Raw genomic sequence first — 18131 nt, 5'->3', positions numbered from 1 at the left:
AGTCAGTGAAATGGTTGCAGCTGCAATGCATCCTGAGAGATATTTATTATACCAGCTTTTGGTGTCTTTCCCAGGAATTGTTCTGCTTATGTGAGCCAAGACCCCATCCTCTGTTTACCACCCAGCCTTACTGGTCTCACTATGAAATTCAGATCAATACTCTCATAATAAAAGTTCCAGGCCTGGAACAAATTGGAATCTAAAGCTGAGAAAGATAAAGAGATCTATGGCACTGCCAACGCTGCACTAATGAATGATGAATCACTGCAACACACACACACACAGTAAACCTGCACAGGTGCTAAACAAAGACAAAAGCTGCTGGCAGAGCTTACTGTACGTTCTCCTGTTGTGTCACATTGGTGAGAAAAGTCACGAGCACTGGATCCATCTCACCCTGAAATCGGAGAAAAACAGATTTTTTAACCCAAAATGTTGTTCATCATCAAAGCTTTTAAGCTAACACCTATGTGTCTATGTGGATCTCCGTGTAGATGCTTCTGGAGACTACAGGCAGACAGACACAACTGCACGTCGTGCATGTGCACAATGAGTCTGTGCATGGTTATGCATGTATGTCATTACTGGATGCTGGATGCATATGTGAGCACATTTGTGTCTCTATGAAGGCACGATTATTGCAAATGATGACACATCAATAATGCTCTAATGTGACAAACAGCAATAATATAATATAGTGTGTGTTTTTGTGTTTGTCCCCAGAGGCTGTTTGGGGAAGTGAAGGGTTGAAGTGCTGAGTAAGCGGAGCAGGGCCCGAGCTGAGAGACTGCAGTGCTGCTGCCTGCAGCTCAGACTGATACTCAGCAGAGGGGAGGAGGGAGGCTCCAAACAGGCTGCGACTCTCAGGCATGTTCAGCTGGCACGCTTTCATGGTACGCTCACACAGACAGTTCAAATAGGAGAGCTTGTTCCTGACTGCGCTGACACATTAACTCAAAGCCGCTCGCATGTGTCTCCGAGTGGTTCTGCAAACATGCTGCAAGCCGACGCCCTAACAGACGTGCTGCATCACAGCCTTGTTTACTCCCTCTAACCTGTGTGCCACTGATTGTGCTAGAAAAGCCCTCATCCTCTCCTCCCGCCCACTCCCATTCCTCCGTCGTGCTCCCTCCCCATCCTCTGAATCACCCTCCGCTGCTCTCCCCCCCCCCCCCCGTGTGCCTCTGCCTTCCCTTTCCTCGCCGTCACTCCTCACCTTCCCTCATCTCTCGGGTCTCTTTATGAATGGCACTGCTGGGCTTTCAGTGATATGTTCTCCATTCCCCTGCTCACCGTCTCCATTCGTCTCTCTGAGCATCGTTACATACATGCGCGCCTTTTTCTGCCTGTCTCACTGCTTCCATCCATCCCCCTCTTTCTCTCCACTGTCATCGATGGCGTTGTGCTTATGTATATTTAAACAAACCCGGGCCCGTATTGAGAACCTCGAACCCCCCCTCTCTGCTGATATATTTGATTATATAACTCCGTCCCCATGGACCTCGAGGACGCTGCAATCTAATTTTATCAGGTGAAGGTGGCGATGATGATGGGAGTGTGCCTCAATGCGACATTTAAAGCAGAAGAAATGTCTGTTTCCTGTAGCTGCATTCATGCAAACATCCAAAACACAAGCCTTATCCAAACAGGGCTCAGACACAGTATCGTTAAGGTAATCTGGGCAAAGATGAACGGCTACCATTTTGATGCCTTTCTGTGCTCGAAACACAAGAGCTTGCTCCAAGTTTTCTGTTCTAATAAACAACCAGACCGCTGCTTTGGAAAACCTGGCAAACAGCGCCATGTGCTGGTACAAAGATGGAACTGCACAGGGCTGAAGGACCAAATCACCCCGACACGAAGGCGACGTGAGAGCCCTGACAGGCTGCGATGATGACTTCTTTCTTTGTGTGACGTCTTAAGCGTGTGGTTTGATCTGTTTTCTCTCACTGCAGGCACAGTTACTGCAGAGCTGGCAGGATCTGAACCATCTGCAGCATCTGCACACTTTTATTTCACTCACGAACTGTGCTAATTTCCAGCTCTGTATCTTTCTATTCTTGCAGACCACTAGAGTAGCTTTGCATGATTCACAACTCAAAATAAGTTCTTCTTTATCTTTGCTGCACCCTCTCAGTTCATCCACTGTCTGAAACCACATATTTGTCCCCCTCTTAAACCAGCAAAGACAAATTCATGTAAAAACATCAATACCCCATTATCTGTAACTGTAACCTCATTTAGTTGCACATCCAACCCCCGAGATGTCTCAGAATAAGAAAAATAAAGTGCAACTGCAACAATACTCCTTAGCTTTTCTACATGATCAAAAATGCTGCTGTAATAAATGAAAGAAATCTTCCAGCACAACTCTGAAACTGCAAGAAATAAATTAGAGAAAAGGTTCCAGGGGCTCATTGCCATTGAGTGGAATATTTTATACAGAAAATGTCTCCTTTTATTCATTTTTCTGTGGATACATTGTATAAAAAGAAGATGTTTTTTGTAGTCGATAGTGAGAAAACAGGAACTTTTCTGTTTTTTAATTGTTTATCTTCATTATTGTGTTATGAATAGCTGTGGGGGGAGTCTTTATTAGTAGGACAGCTGTAGGTTTAATGAAAATACAGTTAAAAGTCCTAAAACATCCAGTGGGCCGAGTAGGGGATTTTGCCAGGCTGATTCTGGCCCCCAGACCTCAGGTTTGACAACCCATCGTTCCGGTCACTCTGCGTGTCAGAGATGACCACATTGAGCCATTATAGCAGCAGAAATATGAGCAGAAATAAGAAAAAGCTAAATAAACGTTGTTTCATGAAATAAACAAACAGTTTTTTAAAATAAGCGATCACACATTTGGCCCATAAAGTTCATTCTCATGAAATGCAAAGTTGTTGCCATGACAGCAGAAAAAGCAGTGAAAGATGATGCGTATCACCGAAAAACAGCTGCAGTTTGTAAAACGTGTTCAACAACACTACAGCAGATCGGCTCACAGTTCATCCTTCTGAGTCATGCTGCCAAACAACATTATGACCTTTGACCCTGTGGATATAATGTTATCCATACACCATGTTGCTGCAGTGCTTCCTGAGTTGCAATGTAGTTTATCAGGGCCACAAGCCCTTTGTTCTTTGCCACATATTGCTGTGCAGTGCTGTCTGCGTTTAATCACCTGGCTGTGATAAATGACAAATTTTCCCAAAAGGAAACAATAAAAGTGAATCGATTATGTCCAATCGGTTCATCGTTGAGTCCACGTGGATGCTTGTGCCTCCTTAAAAAAGAAAAAAATATTCTTAAGGTAATCCTGAGTTATAACATCGATGATTAGAGACGCACAACCTGGAAACATCAAACCTGTGACCACGTCTGTCACGGGCACAGAGCCGTAATGAAAGCAGCAGGAACCTGATGCGATGGAAGGAAACGTTATTCAAAGCACGATGTCCAACAAGGCAGAAGAAAGAAGCCATGTGGAAAAGATGAAACATCCACAATTATGATAAGTGGCCAGTTTCAGTCCAAGATGTCAGCCTCTGTCTAACCTCGCTGCCTGTTACTCTGCGCTGTTTGTTAGCTCCAGCATCGTGCCCTGGAGGTCGCGGCTGAAAGGCATCACGAGGTTGTCCACCTTTGTCTTTGACATCAGCTGGCTGGTGGTGGGCGGCTTCCCCCAAACCTGAGACAAAAACAGTCAGAGTGAGAAGTGGAATTACACAGTCACTTCTTCAGGAACATGTGTGCACTAACGGGCTTAATGCAGGGTTGGTTTGTGCACGTTGTGACTGCTGCAACTAGCCGGCAGCAGAAGACACATTAAGCCGTCTTCTTGTAAACGGTGGAGAGGCTCACCGTCTTTGGCACAAAGGTGATGTCCACGAGTTTGGTTTTCCCAGTCGTGATGCTGGTGTTCTGCAGGACGACGCTATTTGAATCCTTCTGGGGTGGAGTCTTCTCTGCTGCTGCAGACGACGTCTCTGCTTGCACAGCGACTTTTGCAGCAGCAACCTGTAGTGAATACCAAGACTTTCAAAGCTTCTGCAGCCTCGCTGTGTTCAATACAAAGTGTCAGATTCAGGCTGGTTAAAGGCAGCTAGAGATGTCCAAATGCACAAGATTAGGTCGCTAACAATAAACGTTATGTTTGAGGATTAAAGCTCAATGGTTTTCAGTAACGGTGCAGAGGCAGGATAAAGAGTAATCCAAAGATTTAGCTGTTGCACCGAGGAAACAGAAGTACTCTGTTAAAGCACCGGACAGCTAATGTTTACTTTGGACTGAGAAAACCTGGTGAAGGAATCTGAGGAGCATCAGTAACAAAACTTATTGTGTATATAAATGTGCTACAAAAAGTATTTGCCCTGTTCCTGATTTCTTAGTTTTGCATATATGTCACACTTACATGGCTCGGATGTTTCAGATGAGAAACAAAGTCCCTGACATCCGTCTTGAGAAGGTTACAAAGCCACTTGTAAGGCTTTGGGACTCCAGCGAACCACGATGAGAACCACTGTACACAAATGGAGAACCTTCCCAGGAGTGGGCGGCGTACCAGAATGACTCCAAAAACACATCAACGACTCATCCAGGAGGTCACAAAAGAACCCCGAGCAACAAAGAACCGCAGGCCTCACTTGTGTGTGTTAAGGTCAGAGTTCATGATTCAACAGTAAGAAGGAGACGGGGCAAAAATGAGAGTTCGAGGAGAAAACCACTGCTGACCAAAGAGAACAGAAAGGCTCATATCTACCAAAAAACACTGTGATGAAGCTGTTGGGATAATACGCTGTGGACCGACGAGGTAAAGCTCTCGTCTGAGTCCTGTTATGCCGGCATAAAACTAGCACGGCTTTCCATGAAAAGAACATCAAACGACTGTCAAACCTGCTGAATTCAGCTCCACCAGAAAATCCTGAAGAAGCATATCTGGCCATCAGTTCGTGCGCTGCAGCTTAAGTGCGCTTGGCTTCTGCAGCAGGACAACGATCTGACACACACCAGCATGTTGGTAATTCATGTTCAAGAACCCTCCACTGTGGCTGAATTAAAACAAAGACGACTGTTGCTCCACAGTGAAGGATCCACAGTGAAGGATCCACTGCTCGTTATCACTGACTGCAGTTGTTGTCACGGTTGACACTTAGTAGCTTTAGGAGGTAATGACTTTTCCACACAGCTCCACGTAGGATCATTTAGTTGAATGAATATTTACTCAGGTTATCGTCGTCTAATATTAACATTTGTTTGATGATCTGAAAACATGTTATTGTGACAAATAAGAAATCAGGAAAGGGGCAAATAATTATCCACAGAACTGTGAACTTTACGAGATATGACTTCCTGCCAGATGTTTGCATCACTGCTACCTGCTGCTGATGTGATCCTGCCTCTGGATGGTACCAAGTTAGACTGAACTGAAGGTCCTGTGAAGCTGCAGCTGGAGATCATCTAGGCCTGCTTTAAGCAATTTGCATCGATTCGAGTGTTTCTTTTTGTCGGCCATCATCGTCAGGTGTTCAGCCTATCTGCCGCCACCGCTGTGTCAGTGTGTCATCGCAATAATGAATGTTTATCACTGGCATTGTCAAAGCATATGCAGGAAAACTGTCTGCAGGCTGCAGGATGTGAAACTTGAGCTTTGCCAACTGCATGTCAAAAAAGGCTATCATCTGATTGGCCAGGACTGTGGCTAAGCTGGATATTGACGGCTGCTGTTTTTGTAAAACCCCGTCTACATGTGAGGCGCGGTCATGGGAAGAATTTGCTGCTACACCAATCGTTCTGCACAAAGGCCCATTATTAACTTAATCACCGATCACACGGGTGTTGATGTTCTCATCAGGATGTTCTGGCGTTCACCACAGACGCTGCAGAGCTCTGTGCTGTTTGTGTGAGCTTGTTATCAGGTAATCATTGGCTCTGCTGGCATCAAACTGCCTTTCCCATCCCCTAGCTGCTCTGTGTGTGTGTGTGTGTGTGTGTGTGTGTGTGTGTGTGTGTGTGTGTGCGTCCTATATTTCTTAGTGTAATTATTCTTTCATTGACAAACATTAATTTTTTTGTTCACATGTAACTAATTTTTAAAGACAAACAAGAGCAACATGCAGTCGGGTACTGAGAGTGGTGTACTTCCCACAGAAGCCCCCACATGTTCCCACGGCTGTGGTTAGAGGGTAGGACGACCACAGGGCTTCTTCTGAATCACTCACAGTGCTGAAGGTGCATGATTTACAGAGAGTTTGTGAATTCCAGTGGGCCTGATGAGGATTATTGCCCTTTATTGTAGAAAACAGTGAAAGCAGCTCATACCGCCTCCGACCGAGCTCAGAGAAAAACGCTCCGTGATTCGTCGGCTCGCTGTGTGACAGATATTTTCATTGAATTATAAATACTCCTGATTATTTATGAACGCGTCACAAACACCTGCTGCTTTCAGGGTCTTAATGACAACATCAATACATCTGAACCGACTGTGACCTGGTTACAGGGAATACAAAGCTAAACACCAGCTCGGTGTAGCTGTAACCAAACACATGTGGTGTCATTTGCGTACGAGTGCCCAGCTTTAAGTAATCGGCTCCCTTTGCAGGCTCGGGTTTCCCTGCTGCTACGAGGGAGAAGAGAGCAACACCAGCGTGTGTCCTTTTACATGATTTAGAGGTCATGATGGGGATCAGGAGACAGAGCGGGCTGTCTCTGTGGCCCAGACGCTGATCCCAGAGCTGCCCCTGCTGCATACATCAGCGTGGGAGTGTGAAAGAGCACTGAGGCCCAGGAAAACGCACTTGTGTGGTGAAAATGCTGTGAACGCTCAAACAGAGGAGAAAAGCACTATATCAGAACCAAGACTTGCTATATTCCTATAGTACAGAGTGAACATTAGATACAGTTTAGAGAAACAAAGATAACAGGGAAAGTCTGAAGGCAAACGATTTTAATGTGTTTCAAAGGTCTCCTTTAAGTCGTAGATTATTTGTGTACCTTGGCTTTAGGCTTTTTAGCTTCGGCCTCCTTTCCTTTTGCTTTGTCCTTTGGTTTAGGCAGAGAATCCATCTTTTGTTTGACCACGTCGATTATCACAGGGTTTGCAAAATCTCTGGCAACATCAAGGCAGCTTTGCTCTGTACAGAAGTAAAATCGGCAGTTAAACGAGACATGGTGATTCTAAAGTGGCCATAGATGTGAAAGTGCTACGATGTAGGGTTGTAGTCAATGGGCCTATAAAGACAGGATATGAATGCTGGTACGTTATACATCGCCACAAAGGAGACCTGTAGAGTAAATGCTGATGGAGAGTTAGAGTTAAAGAGTAATTATACAAAATCACGTGTTTCCATTGTGGCATTATAAGAAAAAGGTACAAAGGCTTTGAACTACGTCACACCTCTCTTGTTCTCTGCAAGCACACTGGCACCCGCCTCGATGAGGAAATCCACACAGGACACTCGAGACGTCTCAATGGCCCTCATGAGGGGCGTGGCTCCGCCCAGGGCCGGGGCATCGACGTTAGCTCCAGCATTCACCAGAAGTTCAATGAGTTCCCGCTGCCCGGCGTACGCCGCATGGTGGAGGGGGGTCCAGAAGAACTGGTCACACACGTTCACATCAGCCCTGTCACAGACAGTGATGTCAGGGTTTAAGGCGTGTATTAGTATTTAGGCCCATTCTTTGGCTCGGATCAGCAGTCATCTCTCAAACACCAGAAAAACTCAGTTTGCTTCTGTGTGCGTGCTTTGTGATACAAAGCTAAAGAAACGGGTAAAAAATATTGAAAATATTAATTTGGCTTTTATTGTAAAGCCACAGAAAAAACAAACGGCACTGAAATCAGAACATGAACTTTCTCACCCCTTGCTGAGGAGGTACTGAGCCGTCTCATAGCTGCCAGTGGAGCACGCGACCATCAGCGGCGTCTTGTAAAACTCATCCTGAACGTCCACCGGCACCCCTTCACTGAAGGCCTGGTCCAGAGACTCCAGATCATTGGTTCTCACGCAGGAGTTCACGTTGACGTAGACCGGCGGTGGCTTGTGTATGTACCATCCTGAGTCGTTCATCACCGGATGCACTGGCGGGTGAGCCAGGTCGAATCGGAGGACGTCCGAGCAGTTAAAATAGGAGCTGATCATGAAGCTGGGTGGGCCTCCGTCTGCTCGTCGGGGCTTCAGCTCCGGTGGGAGGGTGCAAACGGGCATGGGGAGAACAAACGGACCCTTCTTCTTCTTCTTGCCCCCTTTTTTTCCCTTTCCCCCCTTTTTCTTCTTAGGCATATACAAGGAGAGGCGGAACGGTTTCTTGATGTACTTGACTCCTCTGATGAAGTCACTGATGTTGACGTCTCCTCCATGGGCTGAGATGACTGCTTGGATCCGGTCTGGTTCAACTGGAGCTTGTAGCTCCTCTAATACAGAAATAAACCTCTCTGCAGTAACTGTGTCTGATTTGTCGCCAAAGGCTTTCCACAGTTCGGCTTCATACTCTTGAGACCAGTCGTGGAGAGTCAGTGCCCAGAGCTCTGACATCTGCCCGGTGCCGCTGGGATCGCTGCCTTTTCCCTGCTTCCTCTCCGCCTTCCGGAGCTCCTTGGCTACTGCGTTGTGACCGCAATCTTTGGCAATCTGATGCGGCAGCAAACCTTCCCGGTTCTTCAGTTTAGGGTTACAACCTGACCACAGAGCAGAGGTTATATAAACACACGGCAGAATGTCCTCAGGACTGTGGTTGCAGCTATAGTATCATACCAGAGATATGCAGACACAGAGGGGAGAACACTGATCCTCCAATCTGTTATAAAAATACTGAGGAGAAGAATTCGAAATTCAGTTCTGGAGTTTACCCAGAACCCAGTCCAAGCAGTGAGGAGACGTCAACATGGGACAAATGTACTGTCTGACATCCTGATAACAGCAAATTACACAAGTCCAGCCTAGAAGTCACAAATGCATGAACGTGGGATGTTTCCAATACAAGAGAGGGTTTAATATGCGCGTTGAAGGACAGAAATGTCTCCAAATCAGCTTAAGAAACATGAGTGATGGGACAGATTTGTCCCCAGCTGGGCAGCAAACAGTCCAAAAAGACCTCTGATCACACAGGAAGCTGACAACGTGCTAAAACCAACACACAATGACAGGTGTGGTGAGCAGCAGGCGTGCACAAGCTGGTAATTATGGACAATACTTCCACGTGTGAACATGAAAAAAGCAGGGGGACTGTGTTATTATGTTAATCTCTGAAACGACTGTGCGTTTGATCATAAAACGACAGTTTGATCCATATTTATAGCAGCTGGGAAATCCCCGTGTGTGATCAAACGAGACGTGCTCGTGTATCAAAGAAACCAGAACAGAATCAGAAATGTGCTCGACTCTTCCACACGCGTGTAAATGTGCTCGACTCTTCCAGCGTCCACACGCGTGTAAATGAAATGACATTTCAACATTTTGGCAGTAACGTGGAGCGTGCTCCTTTACGTTTCCATGTATACGAACACTACTACAAACGGAGGGTAACATATTGAAATCATCGTACCGTAAAAAGGTACCGTAGAGCAGTTTTTGGAACGAACTGAAACTCCCATATTCCAAATAGAGTCCTGTTCCCCTTTTAAACTTGAAAATATTCAGTGTAACCGTCAGCATTCCTCTCACAGGCCATGCATATGAATCATTACACAGTTTGGGTATACAATACTTACGTAGCAATACCTCAAAAACACCGTGATCAACAATAATGTGACAGCCTCATGAACACGCACTCACAGAGGCGACGCCTACAGAAGGTGAGGCAGGTGCTGAGAAGACAGCAATAAGATGTGAGCCAGTACAGACGTACGGCCATCATCACGGCCACATAAGTGTCATAGATGCTTAGGTGGGACCCTGGGAACGCAGTCCAGCACCTTTGGGCTCTACGAGAGAGAGGGAGGGGATCAGAGCGACAAGCCAGAAGCAACCATGAATACATGGCCCCCACCCCCACCCACAAGATGAGCTGCTACAACAGTGCCTTAGGTAGCTGAGGAGCTAACAGGAGGAGGAGAAACAGGAGGACAAAGCCCCTGCATGGGCTAGACAGAGGAGGTGGCTGACATCAATAAATCCTACCAGAGGTTAGAAGAGCTCGGCCTAAAGGACTCCACAGAGTCATGGCAGCGCAGACAGACAGCTGCTGACGACCAACCACACAGAGCTGTGGCCGATAAAGAGCACAAGGCTGCAGACGCGACAATCCTAGCTTACTGTAATATTGGGAAGAAGTCCGATGGGCGGAAAGAACAGCTGGAGATGTGAAAGGTCAAGTCCAAAGTGGTCCCAGTGGCTAGAACAGCGAGTCCAGCAGATTCCAGGCATCAGAGGTCTGAGGAATGACCGAGACGCTCGAGCAGAGCACACGTCATGGTGGTTTTTATATAAGGCTGCGAGGCTGAGACACATTTACCTCGTTCAACAGTAAGTATTACGATGAGCCCTTTTTACTTAAGTATTCAGTTTGTTTCCCTGTTTGTCAAACACCAACACACACATTTAAGACTCGGAGCCGATTGCAATGCTCTGTGACCAGCTTTCTCCTCATGTACATTTTGAGTAATAGCTGCTGTGCTCTCCTCCTGCGTTTCAGCGTTAGCCTACAAGTGACATCAGACTGAAATTACTGAACGTAATGTTGATATGAGCTTTAAATATCTGCACAGTCGGGCTCCTATTAAGGCATCAGCAGGAGTGACAGGCCTCATCACAGAAGAAGACTTTAAAGAGTACAGTACCTCTCTGTGCCAGGAACTTGCAGCAGTTTGCATTGCCCGAGGCAGCAGCGTAGTGTAAGGCTGTGCAGTCCTTAAGGCTCATCGCACTCATGTCTGCTGAGTATGCAGACAGCACCTGAAGCACCTGAACACAGCCCAGAGCAACACGTTAGACGAGCCTAAATCCGAGGTGCTGCTTACACTAACAGTGGGTCGCTGTCATTTTAATTCAGCTTCCAGGACAAAGTAGAATAAGACCTAATAGATACAGCTTAACTTTGCATGTTATTGCCATTTCAAAAGATGTCAGCTATTATATATGAGCAGCTACTACACCTCAAAAAAGCCCCCCATGGCAGCATAGTGGACGGCTGTGAGCCGCTTCCTGTCAGAGGCGTTGGGGTCTCCGCCCATCCTGATTATAGCTCTAACAAGCGGCAGGGACCCTGCTTTGCCTGCCTCCATCAACGCTGTGACTCCAGTTTTCTGAGCAGAGGGGAAGAGAGGAGAGGAAAGGCTTCAGCTCCAACAGACTGTCTTCAAAACGCAGGTCTCACAGTCCCTGTTGTTTACCTGGTGTGCCGCATTGGGGTCTGCCCCGGCATTCAGCATAATGAGGCACAGGGGGGTGCACTCCTGGGCCTTTTCACACATCAGCTGAAAGACATGCATCCCCTGCACTGACACGCTGTTGGCATCGGCTCCGCACTTAAGCAACACCTGCAGGCAGCGGCAGTGGCGTTTGGTGGGGTAGATGCAGTAGAACAGCACATCTGAGTCACAGCGTGGGTGCAAAAGTTTAGGAAAAGCTCATGAGACAGAAGAAGCAAGTAAGCGTCAACAATAAAGCTGTACATCAGTGTAATCAGACTACTTTGATAGCTAAGCACTTAAGACCTAAATGCTGTTTCAAATATTAATGTGGACCCTCCGTCTAATCCAGTGTTTGCAGTCCTTCGCAGCTATCAGCGAGCTAACTCTGCCAAGTCAAATCAAGCCATCTTCATTTCTACTGCAAAATTAAAAGCGAGGAAACTTTCGGGAAACTTTGCTCTGACAGAGAGCTTCCACGCTTCCAGCACCGAGCACAGCTGCTAACTGCTGGTGGATCAAACTGCTGTAAAAGGAGGGAGGGCAGGATGCTGTGTTTTACTTTCCCCACTCTGATTATTCCCACATTACTCCATATTCCTGACACGACGGATAACACAAACAGGTGTGTGTGACTACTGAAGCTCAGCCTGCTGTGAGCACTGAGGCCAGGCTGAACAAAACCCCAGGGAGAGCTGGGTCGTATCAAGTTGCTCAGCGTGTTTCACAGGAGACGATCATTAGGACTTGATCTGTAATTAGACGTGTCCATGTGGCATGACACACAAACAAAACCTCATATGGCTCTTCACACATGTGTACATACATCATACAGTATGTAAATTATGCACACGTCAGGAAGCATTCAATCACTCAGCCTTGATCTACCTCTCAAAGGAGAGCCAGTTAGAGTAATCGCTACCACAGACACACTGTAATGGGGTCATTATCACGATTACTTCAACGAGCTCCTTCAGAAGACCTTTGTGCGCTCTGATTGGAGTTGTCTGGGATACCACCTCCTCATCAATATCTAAAGAGACAAACTCTGCATGTTCATGAGCGGAAAGACGCCGCAAGCGATCCAGCTGACCTAACTTGAGATGGAAACGCCCCCATTTGGGAAACTGAGACTCAAATGAGAATACATACATTTAAAGCAAACCATCTGATACACTTGGCACACAATGAATGAGCTTCATTTGTGCAGGAACTTTTAAACAAATATGACATATCGCAAACAAAAAAGCTCTGAAATTCAACTCTCACGTGTTCCTGTGATAATATCAGCCTTGATCATTCTGCAGCTGTTAAATGCTACAAAATATTTTTGTTTCAAAACTTTATTTAATCAGAAAGCAAAAAGCTGCAGCTTTAGAGTCTCTTTGTTTAAAACGATCGTGGGATAAACCTGCATCCGCACAGGAAGCGATTAGCTTCCCAAACCTTACTTTGTAGGTAACAGTCGGCTGTTAACGGACAGACTCCCATCACCTAAGTAACTTCTAATGTATTTACTTCCCTGTTAGCTGTCAGCCACCAGCATCCTGTGCTCTCAGTGCCAGCTGAAGTTGAGAAAGACTCAGACTTCTTTCTCATTGCCATAGTTTTTTCACCCATAGTCACTTTACGTCGCCAGATGTGACTGAATTTCTCTCGAGTTGCCAAGTCGTTGAAAATCACCCACTGTGTGGTTAAAGCTAAGGGAGACAAAGATAGGCATCAATGTCCCTCTAAAAGTGAGCATCGCCATTGGGCTGAGCCCTTGAAATGCCTCTGGGTTCTTATTGTGAAAACTTATTTGAATTGTGTGACAGCTGCAATTCTGAACTAGACATCTGAAGAAAACCCTGCTGTTTACCACCATATACACACTACATGAACAAAAGTGGGCCGCCTACACCTGTACCATCGGCCATAGAAACTCATGCCACGAAGCTTTAGTGTGTTTGAAATCCCGTAACTGTTCTGTCAGTGCAGTGTTGCTAAACCTACACAGAGATTATAAATAGTAATGCCTTTAGTTTTGAACTCACTTTTGCCCTCTACATCCAGGAGCCTCAGGTTGGCTTCGCTGTGGGCCAAAAGAGACACAATGGGATGGTTGCCCAGCTCAGCAGCTAACATAATCGGAGCGCGGCCCCTTTTGTCCTGCACGTTAGGATCTGCTCCCTTGGAGAGGAGGAAGGTGACGAGCTCTGCGAGGAGAAAAAGAGAAAGCAGAAACAATCCGGAGACAGATCATATTTGGGCTTGTGGTAAATTCTCAGACCAACTGGGCTTGATGCAGATTATGTTTAAAAGTAACTGGAAATACATGTTTATACCCCATGTCCTCTTTCCCCAGTGTTACTGCAGGCAGTGATTAAGATGTTTAGCAAACTTAATAACATCCATTTTCCATTGCGCTGCCGTTTTCGAGAACTCTACATGCTGCCACAAATCTCTGTGGACATTTTCTTTGGCAAGTAATGCGGCATGCAAACAAAGACACAAAGACTAAATTCACTCGCTGGGCCCACGTCCTCATTTTAGGTTTGACAGCGTTTTAGTAGGTAAAAGTGATGCTTTGACATGAATTGAGCTGCAGTTTGGGGAAGGCCTCGAAGGGGACGGCTCCCGGGCCTGGCAGATCCCCGTGGACTAAATAGAAATGAAGAAGTTAAAGAATTGAGAACAAGGAGGGAGGGACGGTGGGGCACGTAAACGACAATGAACAGTTTGCAGAACTGGCGGAACCTATACAGATGACAACCGGAAGGAGCGTGTTTGGAGGCGTGGTCCCGCTCCTGAAATTCCGATACATTATCTCCAATGAAATAACCTGTACTGTAAATACCCACAGTATTTGAGCTGAACAAACATAGCACTCGTCCAACCAAATGTGTCTGATTGTTGCAAAGGAATGAGTCTGCCACAGCCAACCCACAGGCATACATTACCTAGGTTGTTGGCTGAAACTGCCACGTGGAGCACCCCCACGCCGTCCTTCGGCTCTGTGAGACTGATGAGGTCTTCCGCCCCGAGCTGCACCATCTTCTCTATCTGTGCCGTATCCCCTTCATGGACCAGCTGAAGCAGGCGGTAGATCTGCAGGGTCTGCAGGCGGCCCTCTGCCACTCTGCTGCTCATTGTGGACTCACTGAATGCTGGTATGAAATAGGAGCTTTCTAACATGCACGCAAATATTTGGTTCTAACATGTTTTAATTGAATTACAATTTTTAGGTGCTTTCTTTTCCTCTGAAAAACTGCAGTTTAAATAAGCTAGTTGTTCATGTTACCCATGTGAATGGCGACTTTCATACAAAGTGGCCCAGTGCTTTTTCTGGTCTCTTTAAGACAAACATCACCACAGTACATGAAAAATAAAGTCACGAGTATTGTTAAAAATCTGTCAGTACAGACGCATAAACCCTCAAGCTCATCACGCACCTGCACGCAGACACGCACGGGTTACACGGGCTCCCCTTGTTTGACAGACACTTGCTGCTGTGGTCCACAAACCCAGGCTTGGTCAGCGAGAGGGTCCCGTCTGTACCTGCTTTTCCTCCCAGGCTTTTCACTTTTCTGTGCGGGCCGTTAGAAGGAAACAAAGTCGGCTCCATGGCAACGGAACGCGCGAAAATCCCGGGCAGGACCTCGTGCCCTCGGCAGCGTCTGATGCTGCTTTCAGGGTCTCTCGATAAGCTCGGCAATACTGAAATTGTCGTAAATGAAAGCGTCACCACTTTGCTTCCATTTCCCCAAATGGATTATTTTATTTTTTCAAAATTGTCAAAAGTTAATGACAAAGTTAAAATCGTTTGCTTGAAATTCTTGCAAACTGACTAAAAATAACAGATCATGTACATGAGTATTCACAGCCTTTGCCATGACACTCAAGGTTGGCATCATGTTCATCCTGTCTCCACTGATCATCTGTCAGATGTTTTCTGTTGGAAAAGCACACACCTGTATAAATCAGGTCACAAAGTTGACAGTGCATGTCAGAGCACTAACCAAGCCATGAAGTCCAAGGAATTGGACAATCCCAAACCTCCGAGACAAGATTGTATGGAGGCACTGATCTGGGGAAGGTTACAGAAAAAGGTCTGCAGTTTTGAAGGTCTGACTGAGCTCATTGTCCTCCAACATCTGTAAATAGAAGACGTTTGGAACCAGCAGGACTAGAGCTGGCTATCAAGCCAATCTGAGCAATCAGGGTAGAAGGGCCTTAGTCAGAGGTTTTAGAGAACCTGACAGAACTCCAGCGTTGCTCCGTGGAGAGAGGAGAACCTTCCAGAAGGACAACCATTTCTGCACCACCAGAAGTTTCTCCACCAATCAGGCCTGTGTGGCTAGATGAAAGCCACTCCTCAGTAAGAGGCGAATGATTGCACGTCTGAAGTTCTCTGATCTGATGAAACGAAAATTGACCTCTTTGGCCTGACTCATGTCCTCCATCATGTCTGGAGGAAACCGGCCACCACCATCCTCACAGTGAAGCACGGTGGTGGCAGCATCATGCTGTGGGGATGTTTTTCAGCAGCGGGAAGACTAGTCAGGATCAAGGGGAAAGGAATCAAAAATGAATACAGCAATGTGCAGAGAGTCCTTGATGATAAGCTGCTCCAGAGCTCTCTGGACCTTATACTTGGGCGAAGGTTTATCTTCAAACAGGACAATGACCCCAAGTGCACATCCCAGATAACAAAGGAGTGGCTTCACTCTGTGAATGTCCAGCCAGAGGCCAGACTTGGACCTGATTGAACAGAGAGCCAAAAATGACTACGCAGCCTGGTGGGGCTTGAGTGGTTCTCCAAAGAAGGATGAGAGAAACTGCTCAAAAACAAGAGTGCTAGCTTGTAGCATCATATTCAAAGACTTTAGGCTGTGATTGCTGCTAAAGGTGCTTCAACACGATGTCGAGCAAAGTCTGTGAGTAATTATGGGCATGTAATATGTAATTATATATTTTATATACTTCCAGCAAAAATGTTTTTCACTTGTGCAGAATTTCATTTTGGAATGAGGCTATAACATAACACAAATAAGAGCACATATCTTTTCTTTGATAAGTAATGAGCATCTTGACTGTTAAGCTTTTCCTAACAGCTGCTGGAGTAAATATCCTGAACACTAGGGGTCACTGCAGTGCAGCATATGAAAGAAAAACAGTTTAACAGACTCCTTGTCTTGTCTTAAGCTAAAATTAGCCTGTTGAAGTCGAGGGAGGAGATGATAGAGGTTTGAAGTAGGAGCCAGAAACAAAAGTCAGCCCAGCTGTGTGTATTTGTGAAGGCCAAAGAAGTGCCAGATCAAATAAGTGAAGTCCAAAGCAGGCGGGGCAGTGTGTAAAACCTGATGCATACCAGCTCATTTAATAAAAGAAACCAAATCCAGATGAGAGCGATACTGTTGACGTGAGCCGTATAACATGAGCCGTATAACACTGGGTATCTGTATTTGTAGCACACGTGGCAAAACATACAAAACGTATACAGTACCATGCAAGGTGAAGTGGCAGTTCTTAAAGATCATAAAAATATGTACAGTCTGTTAAGGTTACACAATGCTTAGACACATACACTTATATTTCCACACTAGAGTTGATGACAAACATGTCCTCCTTGCAAAGGAAAACGTGTATGATACGAAAAAAGAGAAAATACACTCTTAAGCCATAATGTACAAAATGCATTATGAATCTGCAAACAAGTGTGCAAGCCATTTAAAAATATGTACAACACCTTTCAAAATACACAGTTGAAAAACAGACAACCAAAGGCAGGATGTGTGTGTTCAATCAAAGAAATAGGCTTTGTATACTTGATATAAGGATAAGTGTAGCTTCTGTATTTGTTATTGTTTGCTTTGCATAAAAACTCCAGCGTAAGATCGACTGATAGTAACAGCGACATAACTTTCACCATCTGAACTCTCACAAACGTCCTTTAGAAGAACTGTTCTTGCCCTTGGCAGTCCTCCACGTCCTCTTGTGTTTCTGGGCACAGCTAATGTCCTACAATGCTCTTATTGTTTTGTATGATTTATAAAATCCTGTGGTTTCTCCACCAAACTATCAGTGACTTCATTTGCGCATTTCCTCCTAAAGAATAGTGATAGTGGTTTGGACTTCATCACTCTGCATTTTTTCCAATACAATTGGCACTCTGCGTTGTATTTCTGGGAATTTACTTGTGGTAAGAATGAAACTCCAAGGAATAATTCAGGAAGTGTGTGTAATAACCTCTGATCGTTTGGTATGCTGTGGGTGGATAAGGGACAAAAAGCCCTCACATTAATCATCTTTTTATAAGATAACCTTTCTTTAAATGGCACCGGTGGTGCTCCCTTCCAGCTCCATGTTTTCATTCTTGAACTCTGCTTAGCTTTGTAGCTTTGAAGGATCCCTGGTTAAAAATAACCCTTTTTTTATCTTACACTGGTCCTTGGCGTAGCCCCGTAGTTCATCCTCTGTCTGAAAGAAGCAATTTCAGCTCCCCCGCCCCACTTTGAGCCAACTTTCTTCCTATTGGCTACACAACTAAGGTGCCCATATAAGGGATATCCATTCTCAGTGACATAATACGGAGCTAAAAGTAGAAAAAAAACTACCTGAACCAGTTCCAAAAATGTTGGAATGGCATGTAAAATGAAAATAACAACAGAATGTAATGATTTTGAAATGTTATGGATCCATATTTTTACAAGTTTAAGCTGAAATTATTTTGAGAAAAAAACATTAGCTCTTGACTTGGTTTGCATCAGCAAATCTCAAAAAAGTTTGGAAAAGTTAACGTTACTAAAAA

The 18131-nt window shown here is 45.5% G+C and overlaps 1 protein-coding gene across 1 annotated transcript; it reads right to left on the bottom strand.

Annotated features, from left to right (window-relative positions):
- Nucleotides 1-3559: 3559 nt before the first annotated feature.
- On the bottom strand, nt 3560-14470 carry ankef1a (ankyrin repeat and EF-hand domain containing 1a). The gene is made up of 10 exons (XM_085373275.1): nt 14281-14470; nt 13375-13536; nt 11321-11520; nt 11084-11233; nt 10769-10892; nt 7852-8668; nt 7388-7614; nt 6985-7124; nt 3856-4011; nt 3560-3682 (listed from the first exon to the last, which is right to left on the bottom strand). Exons 1-10 carry the CDS (start codon nt 14468-14470, stop codon nt 3560-3562), a joined length of 2289 nt encoding a protein of 762 aa, XP_085229401.1.
- Nucleotides 14471-18131: the final 3661 nt, after the last annotated feature.

The sequence above is a fragment of the Diplotaxodon limnothrissa genome, linkage group LG15 (assembly GCF_057381915.1).
Source record: "Diplotaxodon limnothrissa isolate DT_005_m linkage group LG15, D_limnothrissa_male_GT1.1, whole genome shotgun sequence".
NCBI classification, from domain to species: domain Eukaryota; kingdom Metazoa; phylum Chordata; class Actinopteri; order Cichliformes; family Cichlidae; genus Diplotaxodon; species Diplotaxodon limnothrissa.
The sequence above is the reverse complement of the archived record's forward strand: the minus strand, read 5'-3'. Positions and strand labels throughout refer to the sequence as shown.